This window comes from Ctenopharyngodon idella, chromosome 20, assembly GCF_019924925.1.
Source record: "Ctenopharyngodon idella isolate HZGC_01 chromosome 20, HZGC01, whole genome shotgun sequence".
Lineage (NCBI taxonomy): Eukaryota > Metazoa > Chordata > Actinopteri > Cypriniformes > Xenocyprididae > Ctenopharyngodon > Ctenopharyngodon idella.
This window is the reverse complement of record NC_067239.1, coordinates 20,281,762-20,306,024: the sequence shown is the minus strand read 5'-3', so window position 1 is coordinate 20,306,024 and position 24,263 is coordinate 20,281,762. Positions and strand designations below refer to the sequence as shown.

General features: G+C 37.8%; 2 protein-coding genes and 4 non-coding genes across 6 annotated transcripts; all 6 read left to right on the top strand.

Moving 5' to 3' along the window:
- The first annotated feature begins 171 nt into the window (after nt 1–171).
- rps7 (ribosomal protein S7) lies at nt 172–4,604 on the top strand. The gene is made up of 7 exons (XM_051875060.1): nt 172–248; nt 1,107–1,190; nt 1,295–1,366; nt 1,787–1,930; nt 3,296–3,360; nt 3,812–3,962; nt 4,493–4,604. The coding sequence occupies exons 2-7, from the start codon at nt 1,116–1,118 to the stop codon at nt 4,568–4,570; spliced, it is 585 nt and encodes a 194-aa protein (XP_051731020.1). The 5' UTR covers nt 172–248; nt 1,107–1,115; the 3' UTR covers nt 4,571–4,604.
- LOC127503009 (small nucleolar RNA SNORA73 family) lies at nt 1,464–1,684 on the top strand. Its single transcript, XR_007926995.1, has one exon. It is a non-coding gene; the product is annotated as a small nucleolar RNA SNORA73 family (small nucleolar RNA).
- Nucleotides 2,986–3,206, top strand: LOC127503010 (small nucleolar RNA SNORA73 family). The gene has a single exon (XR_007926996.1). It is a non-coding gene; the product is annotated as a small nucleolar RNA SNORA73 family (small nucleolar RNA).
- LOC127503012 (small nucleolar RNA SNORA73 family) lies at nt 3,489–3,709 on the top strand. The gene has a single exon (XR_007926998.1). It is a non-coding gene; the product is annotated as a small nucleolar RNA SNORA73 family (small nucleolar RNA).
- Nucleotides 3,993–4,213, top strand: LOC127503011 (small nucleolar RNA SNORA73 family). Its single transcript, XR_007926997.1, has one exon. It is a non-coding gene; the product is annotated as a small nucleolar RNA SNORA73 family (small nucleolar RNA).
- A 2,800-nt stretch (nt 4,605–7,404) lies between the features above and the next one.
- On the top strand, nt 7,405–11,856 carry allc (allantoicase). The gene is made up of 11 exons (XM_051876333.1): nt 7,405–7,741; nt 7,853–7,903; nt 8,003–8,090; nt 8,432–8,551; nt 8,636–8,715; nt 8,810–8,942; nt 9,734–9,889; nt 10,213–10,286; nt 10,366–10,474; nt 11,211–11,338; nt 11,431–11,856. Exons 1-11 carry the CDS (start codon nt 7,652–7,654, stop codon nt 11,599–11,601), a joined length of 1,200 nt encoding a protein of 399 aa, XP_051732293.1. The 5' UTR covers nt 7,405–7,651; the 3' UTR covers nt 11,602–11,856.
- Nucleotides 11,857–24,263: the final 12,407 nt, after the last annotated feature.

The following is a 24,263-nucleotide window of genomic DNA, read 5'->3' as shown; positions in this document are numbered from 1 at the left end:
AAACGTGTTTTTGTAATGCCTAGCCAGAATCCCTGAAACTACTTAATTTAAAATATTGTACCATGTTGTTCTTCACTTAATAAGATTAATAAAATGTGTCTTTTCCTTTACACAAAATGATAATAATAAGAACTGGCGCCCTCTGCGTTCGGGATGATAATTACATTTTCCCATCATGCAACACACCAACGCGCTTTTACCGGCCTCTCGCGAGAATACGGTCTCTTCCCAGGCCGTCGTTGAAAGAGGTGAGTCTACTGAATGTGCCCAGCTACAGGGATATCAAGTTAAAATGTAGAAAATAAGTCATATTTACCTCCATGCACGAGCTTCATTTGATGTTTTCACTGGGATACGTTAGATGCGAGTATATTAGAGAATGGATGGCTATTTTAGAAATAGGATTTTATATATTTAAGATGTGCTAGCAGACGTGTCTGTACTATAGTATTGCGGGGGCCCATGTGCTGTTCTAAGATGCTCGAAAATACCAATGTTAAGTAAAATACTATATCTCGAAGACCTATATTTGTGGTAGAATTAAACCTATAATGTAAATATAGTAATTCTGTGCTAGCTAATCAATGCTAACGGCATGCTAAGGACATACTTAGCAGAAATTGTTTTCTTAACGGTAGCTGGTGAGTTACTTAGAGCAGCTGAAGTTACATTTATACAGTCGGAGATTAATAATTTGACTAAATGGCGAGTCATTTGGGTTAAATGATTAAATAAACTGGTATAATGGATTATGTATAGTATGTCACCTTGCTCACCTGTACAGACAAATCAGGTTGTCACTTCTGAAGGATAGTTAACCCAATAATTAATAAATTTTACTCTTTCATGTTATTCCAAACCCACGTGACTTTCGCTTTCATTGATTCATAAAAATCCCCCCATAAAAATAAAGTAAATGGAGATTGAGGCTGTCAGTTTACAGCATTCTGCCTAATCTTATTTTGTGTATAAGTTGAGAGTGTGAAAAAGTTCAGGTTTGGAACAATGTGAGGGTTAGTAAATGACAATCTTCACTTTTGAGTGAGCTATTACATTAACAGCTATTGTGTAGTTTTTATTCTAATAAGTCTGTTTCTGTGTTTCAGACACAGGCCATGTTCAGTACCAGCGCGAAAATAGTGAAGCCGAATGGCGAAAAGCCAGACGAGTTTGAGTCTGGCATTTCCCAGGTATAGTTTATCAGCTACTCCTGACTTTGAAATGTGATCTACATGAATCTGTAGCCTCTTCTTCTATCGTTCTTGCAATTTAAACTTTTGTCTGTACCATGCAGGCTCTTCTTGAGCTGGAGATGAACTCTGATTTGAAGGCTCAGCTGAGGGAACTCCACATCACCGCTGCTAAGGTAAAAACCCTGTCATTAATTTTAGATTACCATTTCATCAGTTCAATTACAGCAGCATCAGTACAATGATAGCTATTTGAACTGATAATTGAGACAACCAACGTGGACATCCTGTGAGATGGCTCTCATGTGGCTCTGTCCATGTGGCGTAAGGGAGCGCAGCACTTTGGTGCCATGACGTACAGTCCCATTCCACGACGTTGGATAGCAAGCTTGTCCCCGGCCTCTGGCTGGTGAGGACAGCGTCCTGTATATTCCTACATCTTCCCAGAGCCCTTTGGGCCATTACTGGGGAGGTAAACCATGCAGTGCACAAGCCTTCTACTGTAAAGAAGTGGGGCTTGCTAAATACTAGGTTAAGTCATTCATAGATTTATGTTCTTAAGTTCATGCTATTCATTCTCTCTCTCTCTCTTTCAGGAAATTGAGGTTGGTGGTAGCAGGAAAGCCATCATCATCTTTGTTCCTGTGCCTCAGTTGAAATCCTTCCAGAAGATCCAGGTGAGGCTCGTGCGTGAGCTGGAGAAGAAATTCAGCGGCAAGCATGTGGTGTTCATTGCACAGGTAAGACTCATCCTTTCTGAGCATCTGCATTTTTAATGTACAATGGTTGTCAGGTGTGCTATACTTTATTTATTGTCCTTTGGGGTGGAATTTTAACGACCTCATGAAATCCAAATTAAACTTGTGGATTTTAGTCCATGTCTGTTCACTTTGAGGCCATTGTTTATGCTAGTGTGCTCTTACACATTGAAATGATGCTCTCTAGATTTAAATTATGCATACCTGTGAAATTTGACTGGAGAACTTAAATCTAGTAAGGACTGGATTGGACAATTTCAATATTGAAATAGACCTTTTTCACATGTCTGGGTTTCTCGAAGCGGAAGTTGTCATAGTTGGGTAAAATTCTATGGCGGTGAATGAGAGAATACATAATTATTTTTTTTTTTTTTTGTGTCCCCATTTTCTCAAATAGCTAGAGAAAACTCAACAGTGTTTTCAGAACTTTCAAAAAAAAGGAAAAAATAGAGATTGATAATGGCAGTCAGAAGAGAGAAAGATGTCAACTTAACTGACACTTACACAGCTGCTGTATTAGAAATATCCTCACAGCAGTGTTAATTAGTTTTTTTGCAATGTGATAAGGGTAATACATTACTAAGTGTAGTGTTATAAATGTACATACAATTTAAAAAAAATAAATATAAAAAACTTTTCACAATGCTGATGACCATTAAAGCGTGTCCTCACAGTCCGTGAAAAGGGTCCATTGTGCATTCCTGCAAAATTTGCCTGGACAGCTAACTTTTAATTGTAGAATCCAGTGTTCTCTAGAGTTGAAATGTAATTTGTCCAGTCACATTTCACAGGTATGCTGTATGAAAATGAATTTGTCCAAATCAGATGATTTTTAGATTTAAAACCTCCACCTGCAACTGAATACCTTTTACAGCCTATTGAATATTTTAAAAAGGGTAACAATCCCTTTTATATCCAGCCAAACATCCAGTTTCAATTGGGCAGTGTCGGCGCTAGACCAGAAACCACTTGTCAAGTTATTTCATGGGGTCCTTAAACTTCGACTTTAACATGAATTTTAGCCTTAGTGTTATTTACCAACGTGGACATCCTGTGAGATGGCTCTCATGTGGCTCTGTCCGTGTGGCGTAAGGGAGCGCAGCACTTAGGTGCCATGACGTACAGTCCCGTTCCACGACGTTGGATAGCAAGCTTGTCCCCGGCCTCTGGCTGGTGAGGACAGCGTCCTGTATATTCCTACATCTTCCCAGAGCCCTTTGGGCCGTTACTGGGGAGGTAAACCATGCAGTGCACATGCCATTTAGAGACATGATGTGATTTTGCTTAAGAATTAGCTTGTTGACTTCCAGATTAATGGTTTTAATCTTGATTGATCTTGTCTTCCAGAGAAGAATCCTGCCTAAACCCACAAGGAAAAGCCGCACAAAAAACAAGCAGAAGCGTCCCAGGAGGTAAATGTCGTCTTGTTGCATTTTGGAAGGTGTGTTTGCAGAGTCAGGGTTAGTAGTGCTTGTTTTCTCAGTGTAAATTTGCCTACACTATCAGTGTAGTGCTGATTGGCCTGTTAGTATATCACAAACCAACGTGGACATCCTGTGAGATGGCTCTCATGTGGCTCTGTCCTTGTGGCGTAAGGGAGCGTAGCACTTCGGTGCCATGACGTACAGTCCCGTTCCATGACGTTGGATAGCAAGCTTGTCCCCGGCCTCTGGCTGGTGAGGACAGCGTCCTGTATATTCCTACATCTTCCCACAGCCCTTTGGGCCATTATTGGGGAGGTAAACCATGCAGTGCACATCCAAATCTGTTATATGTAGGATGTTTCACATTTTTAGGTGACGTGAACTTAATGTTTAGTGAATGAACTCTGAACTTGTCCCCTTAACCTGTGTTCTCCTTCAGCCGAACTCTGACTAACGTGCATGATGCTATCCTTGAGGACCTGGTCTTTCCCAGCGAAATTGTTGGCAAAAGGATTCGCGTGAAACTGGACAGCAGCAGGCTCATCAAGGTCCACCTCGACAAGGCACAGCAAAACAATGTTGAACACAAAGTGAGTACTACTCTTAATAAATGTTATGACCCAACGTGGACATCCTGTGAGATGGCTCTCATGTGGCTCTGTCCGTGTGGCGTAAGGGAGCGCAGCACTTCGGTGCCATGACGTACAGTCCCGTTCCACGACGTTGAATAGCAAGCTTGTTCCCGGCCTCTGGCTGGTGAGGACAGCGTCCTGTATATTCCTACATCTTCCCAGAGCCCTTTGGGCCATTACTGGGGAGGTAAACCATGCAGTGCACACTATTAATTGTCAAAATGGGGGTCCCATTTTGGGATTTTTGCTGAATTGTTAGGCAATCCTAATTTGATATGTGCAATGTAGTCATTCTCATATGGTTTTAATCCTTGTGACTTTAACTGGAGATGTTTCCCTTTTGAAAAAAACATCAATTAGTATCATGCTCTAGCTTTGTTTTCAGCTCTCTGCATTTCAGTTTGAGTGATGATCACAATTGCCTAATTGGTCTTTTCACAGAATATTTATTAATATTTAATTAAACTAATTTGCGGATCTTGTTTCAGGTTGAGACCTTCTCTGGTGTCTACAAGAAGCTCACAGGCAAGGACGTGATATTTGAATTCCCGGAGTTCCAACTGTAAAGTGCAGATGACAAAATAAATTTGTTTACTGTCATGTCCCCTGTCTGTTTTCCATTCTTTTACTTGGTCTTTGAGTGACTTCTTCTATATGTGGTCATATAATACGAGTAAGATGTGGGTTCATGAAAACATTCTGTCAGAAAAAGAAACGGTAAATGTTCTGAAGTGGTAAGGATTGCTGTTACTTTGTCTGTGCATTAAGTGTGCAGCAGATTGCAAAGTGTCATGTTTTGACCCTGTTATGGAGGCCAAAATGACCAGTATCTTTATAGTGCTTAAACACACATCTGGCCTAATCCTGATTTACAAAAGACACGGTAAGACATGATCTAAACCAGGCCATGTGGAAGCCAAGGTGTCTGGAGTCATATGCTGATAGTATGTTGGTTGGTCAGTGTCCTGTACTAGTATTGAAATGTAAATAGATGGTATGTTATTAAGGATAAAAAAAAAATCAAGGTATTTGTTCAGCCATTTAATTGTTGATAGCTTGTATTCTGGCTTAACAGTGCAACGGGTGAACAAAACTTTATCCTTTTTATAAATCATTTTATAAGTCATGTCAATTCGTAAGCAAGTGGAATCAGTGGAGCATGTAATTCTACATTGTAGGAAATTTCAGAGACCGAGGGAGATTATGGATGATAAACACCCCTAAGTATAAGTGATAGAGCACAGGTGAGAGTTGTTAGTTTTTTATATATATATAATTATATAATGGAAACTGGGCTTTATAATAGGATTTGATGGCAAGGAAGGTGTTTTTTTTCTCTCTCTCTCTGTCTCTGTCTCTGTCTCTGTCTTCCCCCCTCTATTACCAAGTTATTGTAGATTTACATTGTGGACTTACTAACTGATCCACACTCCGGAACAGAAGGTGGCGGTAATGCACCAATAAGATGGATGCCAACCACCATTAAAAAATAAGTTTGTAGGCTAACCTGGAAGGCTAATTTTCACTGGGATGAAAGCTATACTATGTTTAACCCTTAAACAAGCAACATACACCACAGGATACATACTCATTAATCTTTTGTAGGAGGCATGAGGGAATTTTTCATCCAATTCTGTTATCGTAGTTGAGCCAGTAGCAATCTTGCTCAAGGACTAAAGCCGTTGGGGAAGATCGTTATATACCCTCCTGGACTCTGGGAACCCTGTACACAGTCCCCCTTCTCAATCTGTATTTTGAGTTGAAAAATTGTGGAAGTGTTAATCGCATGTTAAAGTGATATTATTACTCTTAGGCCCAGTTTCACAGACAGGGCTTAGCCTAAGCCAGGATTAGGTCTTAGTTCAATTAAGATATTTAAGTAGCTTTTATAAGCATACACTAGAAAAAACTAATATTACTGGTGTGCATTTTGAGACTAAACAATGGCAGTGATGTATTTTAAGATAGGTCAGTACAAGTTTCTTTCAGTTAAAACAGCTCAAACATGCACTTAAGTCTAGGACTAGCTTAAGCCTTTTCTGTGAAACCGGGGGTTAGTTAAGTATATCTTTGAATTTTTTAGCTAGATATTTTCTTGCAAGGTTTCACACAGCTCATTTTATGATAGAACAGGGGTGTCCAACCCTACTCCTGGAGGGCTACCATACTAACCCTTAAAAATCTAACCAAAGTCTTAAAGATTATTAAAATTATTGCCTGATTTCACAGACAGAGCTTAGATTAAGTCTGGATTAGGGTATTTAAGTAGCTTTTATAAATGTGCCATAGAGAGAGAGAGAGAGAGAAAAAAAAAAAAATATATATATATATATATATATATATTACTGGTGTGCATCTTGAGACAAAACAATGTACTGATATATTTAAAGATATGTCAGTACAAGTTGCTTTCAGTTAAAACAGCTCAAACATGCATTTTAGTCTGGGACTATCTTAAGCCTTGTCTGTGAAACCGGGGGTATATGTTGTATCATAAATTGTGTTATATGATTGAACAGGGATGGAGCTAAACCCTGCAAGATACTGGACCTCTAAGGCTAGAGTTGCCCATTCCTGAGGTAGAAGACCAGAGAGTTCAGCAGTTTAAAAATACTAAAAATGTGCCCAAGTTTAAGGACACTTAGACGTCCTACATGCAGTATATTTTGCATATTACTTTTTTCTTGCATCAGATAAATCATAGAAGTATTGATGAATTTGGATTTTTTTTATACCCTATAAAAGAGCAATGTATCCTGGGAGATACAATTTGTAAAATTCAAACTTTTTCAACTATTCTTTTGTATATGTTTTCCTTAAGTCCAGATGGAATAAAAAAGTGACAAGTGACTAGAAATTATTTTTGCTAATCATTTTCCACTGTTGCCTGTTTAAGGGTTAAGTAAATTAGGTTCTTTGTTTAACATTAGCCTACTTGAAAAGATACTAAATTAAACGTAAAAATTATGTTCTTGCCTAAGGGCTACAACTGTTGCTGGATTCGGCACGTAAATGCCCCTCCTTTGGTGGTTGCAAAATGTTCCATAGTCTTTTCAGGACCGTACAAAATCGCTTATTATTTATTGCACAACCGAGCAGTTTAATTATGTGATATCAAAAAAATACCCCAACATATGTAGGTTGTTAAAACAGATATTCAGATATGTAAAATAATTGTAATATAATTAAAAATACAAAAGAAAAGAAACTGAAAAAGCTACTAGTTATTATTCAACAGAGGGCGCTGTTTTTCCACAGCGACTACATTACTGACATGGTTGGGTAATGAAATTCATAGTAATAATGAAGTATAGCCTAATAGTCAGAAACAGAGTTGGCCAGTAATTCAACATGTAAACTGAACATTTCTGTTTTTAACACGTTACTACAAACGACCCGCGATTATGTTTAAGAACCCACTCTACTTTCGTACAGAGTCATATTATTCTACATGACAGTTGTTGATCAAGACAGTGGACTTCGAACTCTGATAAAGAGTTCGTTTTGGAGAGGGTAGTTAAAGATTATAGTTAGTCAGCCTATTAAATCGCAGAGAGTTAGCGCTTCTCTACCGTTCAGGCCCTTGGAATATTAAACAAGAACTAAATTATTATTATTTTTTTGGCTCTAATCTAATTACCATAAACATGGCAAATCGACCAGTACAGAAGGCGACCAGCAGTCAGCCACATTTCCTGCAGTTCAACAACCTCGCATGTGATACAGCTGGAGGAAAGGTGCATTTTAAATATATTATATAATGCCATATCACTTTATGATGTTTTAAATATGTGGATGTTCTTTGTTATATAGCATTTGCTCAAAAAGTGCTAACATTGTCATTAAAGGTGATTTTTGCCACAGATGAGTGGTTTGCCCCTGCCAGAAATCTTTTGAAGGTAGGCAAAGTAATTTGCTTGTACTCTGGTAATATTCATGTATTCAAACTTTTCTAGAATTATCTGATATTAATTACGTTGTGCTAAAATGACCTGAAGCGAGACCCTCCAGAATTCATAGCCTCAGCGTTTACTGAATATGGGAAATGGATGGATGGCTGGGAAACCAGGAGGAAAAGAATTCCAGGTATTAGTCCATTTTCACAAATCAAAGCAAGTTCACTGTAAAACTGTGAAATAGGGCTCTGTGTGTTCCTCATTCCTCTCTAATGAGCTCGAGTTCCATTGAGCATGGATGAGTTAGAGCAGAATAGCTGCAGGCTACATCCTTCTCTCATACATCCAGTCTCTCTGAAGATCTTATAAAATGAACACATGTGAGAAAGATGTACCGCAATACTGAGACGCTTCCTCATCTGATCAGCCTTTCAGGGCATGTTTTGTAATCTCAAAAAGTGCTCTGTCTGTACTTACAACAGATTTGGTGATCTCATGAAAGATGCATGTGTCTCTCATCTTGTGTTAAAGGTCACGACTGGTGCATCGTGCAGTTAGGAGTTCCAGGAATTATTCATGGCTTTGATGTGGACACATCGTTCTTCACGGGGAACTATGCCCCATACGCCTCCATTCAAGCTGCATGTCTTGGTAGGTATCTATAGCCGCGGCCTTTAAGAACCAAAAGTATAAGGTTACCTCCATTATATCTAATATATGTCACTTATAAATCAGATCAGATGCCATCGTTCACTCTTGAAGGAGATCGTACAGGCATGGCAGCTTCCCCAAGCCAGTTTGAAGCTGTGGCAAAGGTGTAAAATATCGTCTAGTACACTAGATCATGCATAAAATCTACAGTCTATGTTTCTGAGGGAACAGCACTCAGTATGAATTTTTGTTGAACAGCTGAACTCAGACAGCTGGGAAGAGATTGTCCCGATGACAAAGCTGAAGCCAGGTTACTCTGAATCATGCCACAACTACCTGAGTGTCACCTATCCTCACAGAGTTACCCATATCCGCCTCAACATATATCCAGGTAATACACTCTCTGCAACATGAATCATTCGATGCAATTTTAAAAAATGACAAAACAGAGAATGTGATCATTCATAATAAAAAAAATGGCCCGGGGAGAGATGCTACAGCGGAATAACATCTTAGAGAGCCATTTATTTTGTCAAATGAATACAAATGAAGGCTTGTAACATGATGATAAAATATTAACGTTTTATTTATGTACCACCTTAAAACTGGAGAGTATGTGTTTTTTTCCACATTTTTTATGTGATGTTTTATTGACTTATTTTCTTAGCAGATGATTTCTTGCCCAAGGTGCCTACAGGAAAAGATTCTTTCAACAAATTGTTGAAAGAATTGTAGCTTTGAATTAAAGCTGAAGTGTGTAATTTTTGTGCCACTAGCGTCACCAAACGGGAAATAAATGTAATAGCATTCCCCCTGCCTACCTTTGGTTGGTCAAACTGTCCTGATCTAAACCTTACTTTTTAAAATGCAACTTTTTTAGTAACCTTGGTTCCGTAAGTATTTTTCCCACAGGGTTTGTAAAAAAAGTCTTTGTTAAAGTGTTTTAAGCTATGAACCAAACCAACCAGCTATCACAAAATGACAAACTTTGATTTAAAGCATAAAAGTATTTGCAAATATATAATAAATTAAAATAATGTGGACTTACGGATTTAACAAAAGCATACAAACAAAGCAATGTTTTGCTAGTGTTTGCACTTTTTCTGGAAAATCAACCTACTAATAGATGTTTCTGCATATTAAAATACATTTGAGCTTTAACTGTTTGTTTGATGTTTGCAGATGGTGGCGTTGCAAGGCTGAAAGTTTATGGCATTGGGAAGAAGGACTGGTCCACTGTGCCTAGTCAAGATCTAGTGGATCTTGTTGCCCTGGTTAATGGAGGTGTATGTGTAGGCTACAGCGATGCCCACTACGGTCACCCACGCAATATGATTGGTTAGTGATTCTTTGGATTGGCAAGTTGAGAAACATTTTAAAGAGGCATTATGGTTTTTTTTTTTTTTTTTTTTCAGTTGAGACAAGAGAAACATCCGAAATGCAGACCACTTTTACAAACAACAATCTCTGCTTTCAATCAGGCATATCATAAAAAAAATATCTGGACTGTTTCCCAGACTTCATTTTTAATAACTTCCTGAGAGAATACTACACATCACTTCCCAATAAATAAATTATGGTCTATTTAATGACTGTTTGGAGAAGATTATGAGATTTTGAGATTTAGATCATTACTTGTCTGAATGTGTGCTTCTCCGTAGGTCTAGGGAGGGCTGACAACATGGGTGACGGGTGGGAGACAGCCAGACGCCTGGATCGGCCCAAAATTTTAAGGGTAAAAGCAGTCTTGCCATTTTAGGAAACATCTTAGATATCAGTTATACCCCATAAAGATCCCATGTATTGGTTTTCAGGTGGATGAGAAAGGCATATTGCAGGTTCCAGGCTGTGAGTGGGCTATTCTCAGACTAGGACATCCTGGTATCATAAGCAAAATTGAGCTAGACACCAACCATTTTAAAGGTATCTAAAATATTCATTGTTTTTTTTTAAGTAGTTCTAATTTTGTTGCATCTTTTTGTCTAAATATTTTCCATCTGAAATGACAGTATCTGTATGTATGAGTAAAAAAATGTAGTTTTCATATAAAGTTTAAAATAAGAAACAAGGTCACAATTACAAAATATAAAATTACATTGCAAGATATATAGTGATATTGTAAGATATATGATAGAAATGAATACTTTTGTTCAGCAAGGATGTATTAAATTGATCAAAAGTGAAAGTACAAAAGATTTCTATTTCCAATAAATGCTGTTCTTTTGAACTTTCCATTCATCAAATAATCCTGAAAGAAATGTAACATGGTTTCCACAAAAATATTAAGCAGTACAACTGTTTTCAACATTGATAATATAAATGTTTCTTAAGAACCAAATCATCATATTAGAATGATTTCTGAAGGATCATGTGACACTGAAGACTGAAGTAATGATGCTGAAAATTCAGCTTTGCCACCACAGGAATAAATTACATTTTAAAATATATTAAAACACAAAACAGCTATTTCAAATTATAATAATATTATAATAAAATAATATTTCATAATATTACTGTTATGTTAGCATAAGAGACCTTATTTTTAAACAACAACAACAAAAAAATCTTACTGACCCCAAACTTTTGAAACTTTTTAACTCTGAGCTTGAATTGGGCCTTTATTTAAAATTGTCTATTTAAAAACGGCTATTGTCTTTAGGAAATTTTCCAGACTCCTGCAAGATTGAGGCCTGCAGTTTGACCCCAGATGAGGAAAACAATTTAATTCTTAACCAGTGGTGCTCTGACAAAATCCCCAAGTGGCGAATTCTCCTTCCTCCTCAAAAAGTATGAATTTCCCAGCCTGTAATTTCATTTGACTTCATCTTCAACTTTATTTTTTGTTCTCTGTAAAAGTGATCACAATCTTCCTCATCTAGCTGAAAGCACACCACAGGCATTTGTTTTCTGGAGAGTCTGTGGTGCATTGTGGGCCTGTGACTCATGTGCGATTGGTCATAGCTCCTGACGGAGGGGTCAGCAGACTCAGACTCTGGGGTCGACCGGTGTCCAGCAACTTGACTCGCCCTCAGCAAATCTCCAAACTGTGATGCCATCATGTATTTTCAACACACAGTTACAGTAGAATGAAGGTCATGAGCTGTGATATAAAATATTAACACCATAATGTAAATAACTGTGGTAATAACAATACTGTATACAAGTATATAGTACTATACACTAATACTATACAATACATTTACCTAATTGTGGTGCAGTAAACAATTGAATTTTATTGTCAAGGCTAGTGTTTCATAAAACACCAATAAAATTTCATAATAACTAATAAAATGAGACTTCACTAATTTTGTTTGCCTCATATATTTCCAAATTTGACATTATAGATATAAAAATAGTTTTGAAAATACATATATTATTCTGTCATGTGAATGTTTGCCCAGATGTTTTAAATTTTAAAACAAAGATGTGAGCATATGCTGGCAGTTAGACAGTTTCAAGTTAACCAACATGATTTGTATGTCCATAGACACCATAATAACCAAGAAGTAATACCTCAGTCTTATCTGAATTTAATAGAAGAAAATTACTAGTCATCCAATGTTTTATATCTTTAACACATTTTATATCTCTGTCAGTTTGGATAATTTAGTGATTTCATCTGGTCGTGATGAAATATATAACTGATTATCATCGGCATAGCAGTGGAAACTAAAATAATATTACCAAGTGGCAGCATATATATTGAAAATAGCAGAGGGCCTAACACAGATCCTTGTGGCACTCCATAATTTACTGATGTGATCTTAGATTTTTCCCTGTTTAATTATACAAAATGGTAACGGTCTGATAGGTACGATCTAAACCACCTTAATGCCTGTCCCTGAATACCAATATAATATTGTAGTCAATCTAAGAGTATTTTATAATATATAGTGTCGAACGCAGCACTGAGATCAAGTAACACTAGTATTGAAATACAGCCGTAGTGCTATATTATAAAAGGAATAAAAGTGTATATAGTTAGAGTTTAAAAAAAAAACCCATCATGCCTGCTGTGTCCTTCTTTGATAGGCAGTCTTTTCTAAAATATTTCTGACATTTTTCCTATACAGAAACATGCATCAACAGGTCTTTGATTTAAAAAAAGTATGTCTCGAGTCAAGAAACGAATTGGAGCTTATCTCTGTTTACATGAAAAGTTGTAGTTGACATATTCTTTTGAAGTTTCTTCCACTTTGTGCTTATCCTTCGGAACAGTTGGTTAAAAAAAAGGTGGGATTTTGACATTCAATGACATGTTTCAAACTTGCTGGCATTTACTCTGTGCAATTGCACAGATAGCTTCTGCAGATGCAGAGATTTTCCAGTGAGCTGTTTTTTTCCCCAATCATTTTGTCATGTTTCTCCACAGATTAAGGCAGCGGTCCATAGCAGGACAAATTGTGTCGGCATGGTGGAGAAAGATTCTGCAGGAGTCAAGTGCTATCAGGTCAGGCCTTCTGTGCAGTTATGATGCCCCAGCCATATAAAATACAGTCAGTTGACCTCATTCATGCAGAAGAAATGTCAATGTAAGTTCATGCAACCATTCCAATGCAAATCGTTGCATTAAATTGAATGCATAAGAATGATTTTACAAACTGTTCACATTATGTTTGTGTTTCATGAATGAAGCCCAATGTGCTAGACACATATATTCATTGAATCAGAGTGAGGAGAGATGTCACTATTTTTACAAAACAATAAAATAAAATCGTATTAAGATTTCAGCATTGAATGACAAAACCCTTGCATATTGTGCTCATAGTTTTAGATGTCCTTGAACAGCATGAGCATGTGGAGAGACAGACAGAACCAGACATCTCTCATTTCTCTGGAGTCAAACAGGCTGCATTGTGATTAATTACAGTATATTATGCTCACTCATGCAGACACATGAACGCTCACTCACTCACACACACTCTGGGCTCTTTGCTGCAGGGAAGATAAGTGTTTGTTGGGCTGAGCTTAAATGACAGAGGGGGCTGAACTGCACACTCAGCACTTTGCTTTGAGAAAAGGTCAATGTGAAATATCTGATGTGTCTTTATTAGTATGAAATATTACAGCTTGGTGTTTCCACGCTGACTATTGTGCTGAAAAAAAGTTTGTTTGTGCTCTTATTTTGCCCTCCAGATGAGTATATCAATTCATTTAAAACAGGTTTCATAGTTCAGGAGACCTTTGCCTGGTTTCACAGACCAGGCTTAAGCCTAGTCTCAGACTAAAATTAATGTTTGAGCTGTCTTAATAGAAAGCAGCTTGCACTGACATATCTTAAACTATGTCAGTGGCATTGTTTCGTCTCAAGTAAACATCAATAATGTTTTTTTTCTCAGGCATGTTTATAAAAGCTAATTAAAGGGATAGTTCAGCCAAAAGTGGTTCCAAATCTGTATGAGTTTATTTCTTCTGTTGAACACAAAAGAAGATATTTTAAAGAATGTGAGTAATCAAACAGTTGATGGCACCCATTGACTTCCATAGTAGGAAAAATATACTATGGAAGTCAGTGGGTGCCATCAACTGTCTGGTTACCAACATTCTTAAAATATCTTCTTTTGTGTTCAACAGAAGACAGAAAGTCATACAGGTTTGGAACAACATCAGTGGCTTACCCCATGATTTACTCACCCTCAAGCCATCCTAAGTGTATATGACTTTCTTCTTTCAGACGAATACAATCAGAGTTATATTAAAAAAGTGAAAGTTAGTCAAGGGTAACCAGTCTTAATTTTTGGTTTCAAAGTAGACCAGCCTATTTTACTGACTTAAAAAGTTATGAACAGTCTTGCAAAAAAAAAAAGAAAAAAAAAAGTGATGATTAACTTTTAAGACTAGTTTTAGCAGTTTATGCAGCCGGCTAAACCTTAAATTTTTCAATTGTATCATTTAACTTTCCCCTAAAATGTCTAAAGAGAAAAAAAAGTCTCAAATGACACCTGGTATGAATATGGATTGCATAGCTCAGATCATTTATTGTTGGAGGAATCTGATGAGAAATATATTAAATTCAATTGAGTTGAATTGGAAGCTCAGATTTTTTAAGTGGAGACTTTGTATTAGGGTTATTATAGTTAACTAAAACTAAAACCATTAACATAATTTCGTTAATTGATATGAAATAAATGTAAATAAAATATGAAAAATGTTTTTATTTCAGCCAGTTGCCAAGCAATGTTTAATTTAGTTTGACCTGATGTACTAAAATAACTAAAACTGAAATAAAAATTATAAAAAACTATAGAGATTTATGAAAAATTAGTAAAAATGACTAAAACATTAAGATTATAATGAAAATGGAAAATATAAAAAATAATAACATTTAAAATGTTAATAAAAACTTATATCTCGGCAATCAGAGCATATTATGAGACATTGTTGAGATCTTGTTTGAAACACGAATATGAGATTCTTTTTCTCGTTCCATTTAATCCCGTTTCTGTCTAAGAGAAACACTTGTGATTTTTCTTATGAGATGTAATGCATTTGAGAAAAACTGGAAAATAATTTAAGAGAAGTAATGCGTGTCTGAACTCTGAATAAATGTCATGGATTTTAGATATTTTTATGTTCAAAAAGATTTCAAATTCCTGTTATATGACTTACTTATAAGTTGGAAATGCATTTTAAGACTAACTTGAACCACATGGAACTATACATAACATTATTATGTTGCTCTTTATAACTTGTGCCCATGTATAATACCCTCAGCAGAGCTATTTGACTTCACTGTCATCACATACTGTACTCAGACAGTACGTTTAATCTAGTGCTCACCAGCGGGTGGCGACAGAGGCCCAACAAACCTCTTCTGACCCCGCAGGTAATGTGAGACTTGTGTGCATCTGCTGTCTTTGCGTGACCTCTCTTCTGTCTGTCACTGTTTGTGTTTCTCTGTGGCACGGTGTGTAATCCAGTGGCCCCAACAGACTGTAAATGTAGGATGCTCCAAAATCACACTGTCTCTCAATCACATTTAAAGTGAGGTGAAATATGACCTGTCGTTGTATGGACAGGAACTGCATAAAAATTATTTTGTCCTCAACAGAAATAAGCATATTAAGACATTCAGATGGGTAAATAATGACAGAACTTTTACTTTTGAGTGAACTGTTTCTTTAACAAACTGCTCTTTACTCTTATGCAGTGTTTTACCCCAAACCCTAAAGCTCTGTTAGCGCACATAGTCAGTGCACATTGATGAAGTGGTAAAAAGAAAAAAAAAGCAAATCTATAAATCTACTTCTCATCACCCTGAGGTAGAGAAACATTTCACCTAGATGCCCTGATCTGATTTGAAATGCTCCATGAAATTCAGATTTGTAATACCAGCTCCCTTATACATACACACAAACACGCACACACAAACTCCCTTTCTGCCTCCACCTTGCCCTCCTCTCTTATTCGGCAGCCCTCTCCATCAATATCTGTCGGTTGGCTGCCAAAAAGAAGGATATGTTCAGGAATTAACTCTTTTTTTTTCTAACCCTTCCCTTCCAGCATGTTTGGATTTTCTCTGTTTGATCTGGACTGTTAAATAAGACGAATGCTATTAGAAATTCATGGCTGTGCCGTGGCATCAATAAATGATTAGTTTGCAGTGCTTGCCAGTGATTGATTGGCTGGGCAGGGGATGTATTGGAACCAGACTCATTCAATGCCACGGCGAGTCACTGGGGAACGGCTTAGCTTATCAGTGCCTGAACAACTTAAAGTGGTGTTTGTTAAGAAAGGTAGAAAAAAAGGGAGAGAGAGAGAGAGAGAGAGAGCTAGGAATTAAAGACTGCTTGTAGTTAATTGCACTTACTTACTCAGCTCTGATAAATTTGCTATCCATAAATGCATCTTTGCAAAAAACATTTTAAACCAGTAAATCCGATCATTGTCAAGGTATATTAATGACTGTATATCATTCTGTATTATTATGTTATACATATCATCAAATTATTGAAAATACAGTAAGTATAGTAGTTTCTGTGATGGTAAAGCTGAATTTTCAGCATCAATACTCCAGTGTCACATGATCCTTCAGAAATCATTCTAATATGCTAACATTTCTTATTATTATAAATGCTGAAAACCGTTCTGCTGTTTAATATTTTTGTCAAAACCTTGATGCTTTTTTCAGAATTCTCTGATGAATAGAAAGAAAAAAGTATGTAACAATGCAAACATCTTTACTATTACTTTTGATCAATTTAATGCATGCAGCTGATTCATTATTTACATTTTTTTCCCCTTATGAATTTGTTTTACGCACCATTCTATAGGCCTATATGTATGCTTTGGCTGTTGGAGAAAATATAAAAAATGACAAATGAACAATCAGCTTAAGCTATCTACAAATGTTATGTGATTAAATGTCATGTCAAAATAACTCCAATATCATACACTAAGTTGTGTGGGGTGGGGTAAATTAAGCGTGATCTTCTGTGATATCACAATCATGGTGCATTGTGGTCTATGGATCTGCCTGAAGTGTACATATTGAGTAGACTCACTCCCTCTGTCAAAATTGAGGTGTCAAGGATTTGTCCAAATAAACTTCCCTTGCCCACTTGATGAAGTTCTTCAAATGCACTTCAAAATGGTGGCGGGGATTCCTCCGAGGAAAGTGCTTAGGGAAGTTTGTGAGTGTATGTCTAAAAGTGGAGTTAAATGCATGGTGCTATATACATGGGTTGGACAATACAACTGAAAAAAACCTGGTTTTAGACCACAATAATTTATTAGTATGGTGTAGGGCCTCCTTTTGTGGCCAATACAGTCTTGGGAATGACAGATACAATTCCTTCACAGTGGCCAGAGGGATTTTGAGCCATTCCTCTTCCAGAACTGTGGCTAGGTCACTAAGTGATGCTGGTGGATGAAAACGTTTTCTGACTTGCTCCTCCAAAATACCCCAAAGTGGCTCACAAATATTTAGATCTGGTGACTGTGCAGGCCATGGCAGATGTTCAACTTCACTTTCATGTTCATCATCAAACCATTCTGTCACAAGTCTTGCTGTGTCATTCAGGGTACAATGTTTGAACCATTAGGTGCACATGGTCCTCCAGAATGGTTCAGTAGTTCTTGGCAGTGACGCACCCATCAAGCACAGTAGGGAATGCTATGATATTGCAGCCCAAACCATCACTGATCCACCCCTGTGCTTTACTCTGGGCACACAACAGTCCGGGTGTTAACCTCTTTGGGGCTTTTCCAAACCGTAACATCCATTGATGTGGAAAAGACAGTGAAGGTGGACTCATCAGAGAACAATACATGTTTCACATTGTCCACAACCCAAGATTTGCACTGTTGGCACCAATGAAACTGACATTTGGCACTGGCACGAGTGACCAAAGGTTTGGCTATAGCAGACCGACCATGAATATTGGCTCTTTGGAGCTCCCGGCGAAGAGTTTTGGTGGAAACATGAGAGTCGAGGTGCGCATTTAATTCTGCAGTGAGTTGTTTTTTGGAGCTGTGGTTTTTTGGATACAATCAGGGTTAGTACCCGGACATCAGACAGCTTCCTCTTGCGCCGACAATTATTCCTGTTGGATGTGGTTCATCCTACATGGTGGTATGCCGACATTATGTCATTATCCTGGATACCACAGCTCTGGATACACCACCAAGACTTCCTGTCCTGGTCACAGATGAGCCAGCGAGATGTGCATCAACAATTTGTCCTCTTTTGAACTCTATGTCTCCCATTGTGTTGTGTGGATTGCATTATTTTGTGTACAGCTGTGCTATTGCTCTGCAAATTCACCCTTCACACTGTGCTCTTACTGATGGAATGTAAAATCAGTGAAGACTGGCCACTAGGCCACGTATATAGGCATGAAACCTCCAACACTATATTGGCCAGTGTTTCAGTTTCAGTGTCAAACCCCTGTACATTCATAACTCCTGTATTATTCCACAGTCTCTTTCTTTTCGTATCAACACAAGTTAGAATAGCTCATTAGCCCCATCAGAGTGGTTACTACAACTAGTATCAACTGTAATAAAATTAGCAATTGAGGACTAAAAATTTAAAATGTAATATATATGGTGAGCATAAAACATTTGATGGCTGGAAGTTCAGGAGTCCCCACTTAAAGCAAGAAAACGAAAACTTCCCCTTAAAAGAAGTAAAAACAGGTAAGAGAATTAAAGTATATAAATTATTATTGTTGCAGTGTTTTTATTGTTACTTCTATGTTCTATGTGAAAGACTACTTTCTTAGTGGAAGCTTAAGATAACAATTTCAAGTCAAATCAATATTTAAATATTTGTCCATTTCTTTACTTAGAATAAGTTGGGGGATAATGTACATTCATCTGGTCACTATCACAAAATAAACTCCTACAGAGATTCATTTTATGATAATTTCTGGCTGTGTGTACATTATCCCTTACATATTTGTCCAACAAAATTGCAGTTTCACTTGTTTTCTTACACGCAGAGTCTTTAAATCCTAAATTCTGTTTGATGTAGTCTGCAAATCACCCAGACTATACTGACTCCAAGTTCAATGGCAAGCCTGAGATGAGAGCAGCCAAGCAGTAGAAACAAGTCTCCAAAACTCCCTGTCTCCACTCATCAGGGGGTAGATACCTGTTAACGGGCCGTGTATGTGTGTGTGAACACCTTTAAGCAGCGATGCTAATTCACAGGCTCGTAGACGCCGCCTCAGACAGAAGGCAAGAAAATCAGTGCTGCAAAGCGAATATTTTAGCTCTGCTCAAGCTCAGATAGAGTCATAAATTAATTCAGCACTTACAGGGAGTCCTCTCAACCTTGCCAGAGTCTCGCTTTTAGTATTTCTCGCTCTCTTTTATTTTATGTGGGGTGTGGAGACCACCATAAATCATTCATCTCATCATAACCAGATCAGACAGACGATTGTTTGGGTCATACAGTGAATCTTTTTTAAAAAAAGAGAGAGAGAGAGAAAAAAAACTCTTCTGCTGCTCAGACTGCACTGCTATTTCCAACAGCAATGCAAATCAGTGCTTTTTCTGATGGATGTTTGGACATTTACATTTTTTGGTATTCTGAAAAGACAGTTTGTAAGATGGATCCATTGAGGGACGTTATGAAGATGTAGTTGTGCATAATCCGACTGTCCGGATTCCAATACGTGTATTAAACGATGACCTTTGGTGATGAATGCTCTTAATGTAACCTTGGGGAAGTGGATATTTTCAAAATTGACTCCCTTACATATGTCAGAGCTCCAAATGCACCTCATAGCAGCTTGTGATTGACACAGTGTGTTGCTGGTCTTGAGATTCCTATTAAACTCACTCACATATTCAGCCACCCGTCAGCATCAGTGTCAGTGCCACTTTACTGGGACTGCAGCCAGAGTCAGCGTGGCAGCAGAGGTCAAACATCTCTCCCTCCTGCTTGGGCCAAATCGCATTTCAAACACCTGCTGTTAAGGAAATTAGGCCCTTTTTTCAAAGTTTATCCACAAGCACAATTTAGGTGCTGGAAATTAAAGCTGTTTTTGAGCCGAAAGGTTTAAAGAAGTCAATTCGGTGGTTGTGGAAACCTTTCCAGGTGACACTCATGGGGGGGCTGGGCTTTAACAGTGATTGACAGGCTCATTGAGTCCGTTCATTGTTGAGGAAAGGCAGAAGAGGGCACAGAGCGGCCTGTAAGTGACTGAATGAGTGAGTGAGAGAGTGTCAGCGGGCTAAAGTAACACTGATTAATGGCCTTTCTTCAGAGGGCAGCGTGTCCATCGCCAGAGATCACCGGATAAGACCACAGAGGTTCCCGAAGAGGTCCGTTTGAGGTGCTTCTGCTTGTCGGTTAGGTGCCTCTTCAGTGCAAAGAAAATAACATGGTATCTAACTGATATTATTAGAAAGCACAGAGATAAAGTTGTTTTCCAGGTTCTGATTGTTTACTTGTGGTTATTAAGGGCTGTGTAAGATGATTTTATCTTTTAACAGGCACCGTCTGAAGTACCGATAGGAGCAGTGTGACAGAAAATGAGAGGAACTTGGTCTTTTTCCCCCTATAGCAATCTCAGAGCAGCTCAACAATAAGGCGCTACAGTATTCTGACACAAATTCATCTATCAGTTTGCAGAAGTTAGCCAAATTAAGCAGACAAAACAACACAAAAATAATTGAGAACCATTGAAATCTACACTACTGCTCAAAAGTTTTGGTGTTTTTTTAGGGTCTTTTATTTAGCAAGGGGACATTAAATTGATCAAAAGTGACAATAAAGACATTTATATTGTTACAAAATATTTCAATTTCAAATTAATTCTTTTGAACTTTGTATAGTAAAGTATATCACTGTTTCAACAAAAATATTAAGCAGCACAACTGTTTTTTTTATCATTGATAATAATTAGAAATGTTTCTTGAGCACCAAATCATCATATCAGAATGATTTCTGAAGGATCATGTGACACTGAAGACTGGAGTAATGATGCTGAAAATTCAGCTTTGCCATCACAGGATTAAATTACATTTTAAAATATATTAAAACAGAATATTTTAAATTGCAATAATATTTCACAGTATTGCTGTTTTTACTGTATTTTTGATAAATAAATGCAGCCTTGGTGAGCATAAGAGACTTCTTTCAAAAACATTATAAAATCTTACCAACCCCAAACTTTAAACGGTAATGTACATGAATTTTTGTTTTTTTGTTTTTTAACAAAAGGCTGTTTATATAACTGTTTATATAAGTTCAACCTAGAGGGGCTTTTCTATGGAAATTGAGACTGTTGTTTGATTCAGTATGATGTGTAATTGTTGGTCTTTGTTTGCCTCTCACTCGGGAGTCAGGAAGTGAAAATGGAGCCAATGGATTTCTGCCCCCTCACACATTGTTCATATCACCATAATAGACAACAGTGAAGCTGCTCAGGACACAAGCAGCAGGTATGTTTATAATTTCAAGAAAAGCAGTAGATTATCAACAGCTAACTGCCTCACTGATTCAGATAATCACCATTTCCCTGTATATCTGTTTCTCTATTCAAATCTGTAATGTTTTGATTTAAATATGTTTTGTAGAAATAAGTCTAACTTGAGGCATTGGATTTGACGCAACCTCTGTATACAAATTTAATACATTTAGAGATTTTAGACCTATAGTCATTGAGTCTCTGCCTTCAAAAGTACTCTATTTCTCCTCACAGGACATTATAATGCCTTTTCCCCAACTTTGTGTATTTACATAAGAAGAATCCACATCAAGGTTAACCGTCAAGCTCATTTTGTGTTCATCACAAGCATTTATTCACACTTAATGATCTCAGCCGATTCATCAGTCAGTCTGCTGGGCATTTCTTCTCAATGAATAACAAAGTCTGCCGATACAGTACGGATGCACTTGATCAATCTCGCACCCCCTCCTTCGTCAAAAGAAATTAGCAATAAAAAAAATCAAATTGCTATCGATCGGTCTTCATTGATTTCCTTTAGTCTTTTCCACTGCAATTACTCCTCGCGCAACAGCCGCTGTTTTCTGGTGATTGCTGGACGGCCAGCTGGGGTTACAGCCACACGCGGTGCTTCTCTCCCTTTCTTTCTCTCTCCCTCTTCCTCACTTCACGATCAAGGTCAACTTTAATCAACCTCAGGGCCTGTCAGCGGCTGCCGACAGCCTCAGCTGTGCCCCGCTCTCAATTCCTCTGGGCCTCGACGCGGCGGCTTACAGAATTACCCTGCTGTTCATCAAACACCCAGTTGCTCATTACTCACCGCACTCCTCCTGGAGTCATTAAGAGCCTGGGATACAAAGGACTTACAGCATCCAGACGAATGTGCTTCGCTACACTGTTGGGCTTCTGTGTACCACGGGAGGAGAATGTGTACTCATGAGCGACGCTGTTGTCGTTAGTTTAGAGCGTGATGTCAATGTAGACAGCTCTAGTTAATCTCTGGCGTTTCGTATTATGCAAGGTGCTTGTTTTGGCCAGACCACATTATTCACAAATAGAGCCATGCCATCAAAAGCTGACTCTTGGACTGGTGCATTCAAAATACAGATATATTATTATTAGATTGTCCTGTTTAATCATCAGTGTTTGAATGTATGGAAGCTGTTTGTTGTGGAACCTCTGATATTGTTGTATTCTTTGAAATTTAAAGGAATATTCTTGGTTTGGTACAATTTATGCTCCCTTAACAGCATTTGTTTTGATAATTTGTTGATGATTAACACAAACAATTATATAAAAAATCCATAAAAAAAAAAAAATAATATAAAAAAAATTATATAAAAAGCTCAATTTTCTTAAAAAAAAAAAGAAGAGAATATAGTGAACACTTACCAATGAAAGGGAATGGGGCCAATTTTTAGTGGAGTTAAAAGCAGAAATGTGAAGCTATAGACAAACTAGAACTTCTCTTGCATGTGCCCTCTAAGAGTTTTTGTGTAGCTTTCCTTTGATGGTACCCAACCTTTTCTATGCGCTGCCATTCACAAACAGACAAAAAGAGTCTGTAAAAGATTACAAAGCATAGAACTTCCTTTATATGTCTTTATGACTGATTGACACAGCCTGCAGTGCACAGTAAGAGGCAGACATGAGGGTCACCTCCACAGAATTTTCTACAGTAAGAGCTGCTGTTGTTGACCATGTTGATTATGACAGAGACCACAGATATGTGCTTAATGCACCAGCTTTGATGCTAGTCATAAACAGTGTTGGGAATAAGTAACATTTTTTAAAGTATTTTTCAGTTGAGTCACTAGCTTTTAATAAGTAGCAAGTTATTTGTTCCTGCGGAACAGCGGCACAGCTAGTGTTGTAGATCATATGATAGTGCCATCATTGTGAATGTAGTATGCCTGAAATGGTCTTCTTGGTACAAAAATACAAGTTTTATAGAACATATGCCATATCTAGTTCGGCACTGTGTTTTCAAATCAGTTATGTAATGTGTAGTGTATACACCAATGAGCCAATACATTATGACCACCTGCCTAATATGCAGTTGGTCCTCTGCGTACTGCCAAAACAGCATTGTCCCACCAAGGCATGGAGTCTACAAGACCCCTGAAGATGTACTGTGCTATCTGGCACCAAGATCCTTCAAGCAGATCCTTCAAGTCCAACAATGTTTAGGTAGGTGGCACTTGTCAAATTTATGTCCACATGAATAGGGTTTCCCAGCTGAACATTGCCCAGAGCATCACACTCCCTCCACTGGCTTGCACTGCACTGTGTGTTGTGACACATTCCTCCCATAACCATCATTAAAATTTTGTGTGACTTGTGCCACAGTAGACCTTCTGTTGGCTCAGACCAGATGGGATAGCCTTCGTTGCCCTTGTGCATTGATGAGCCTTGGATGCTCAACACCCTGACACCAGTTAGTGGTTTGTCCCTCCTTGGACCACTGTTGGAAAATTCTCACCACTGCTGACCAGGAGCAACTCACAAGCCTTTGCTGTTTCAGAGATACTCTCACCCAGGCGCCTTGCCATAACAATTTGGCCGCAGATGTTTATTTCTGCCCATTTCTCCTGCATTAAACACGTTATTACGAGAACTGATTATTTGCTTACCATCTAATCTACCCAGACCTTAATATGTGGCTTTGTTAGGAGATATTCGCTTCACCTGTGACGGGTCGTAATGTTTTGGCTCATCAGTGTATATACTGTGTGTAAATTTTGATGTAACCTAATTCAGTTTGAAATTAAAATGTTAAAACATTATTTTAAAATAACTCTGTGCCAATA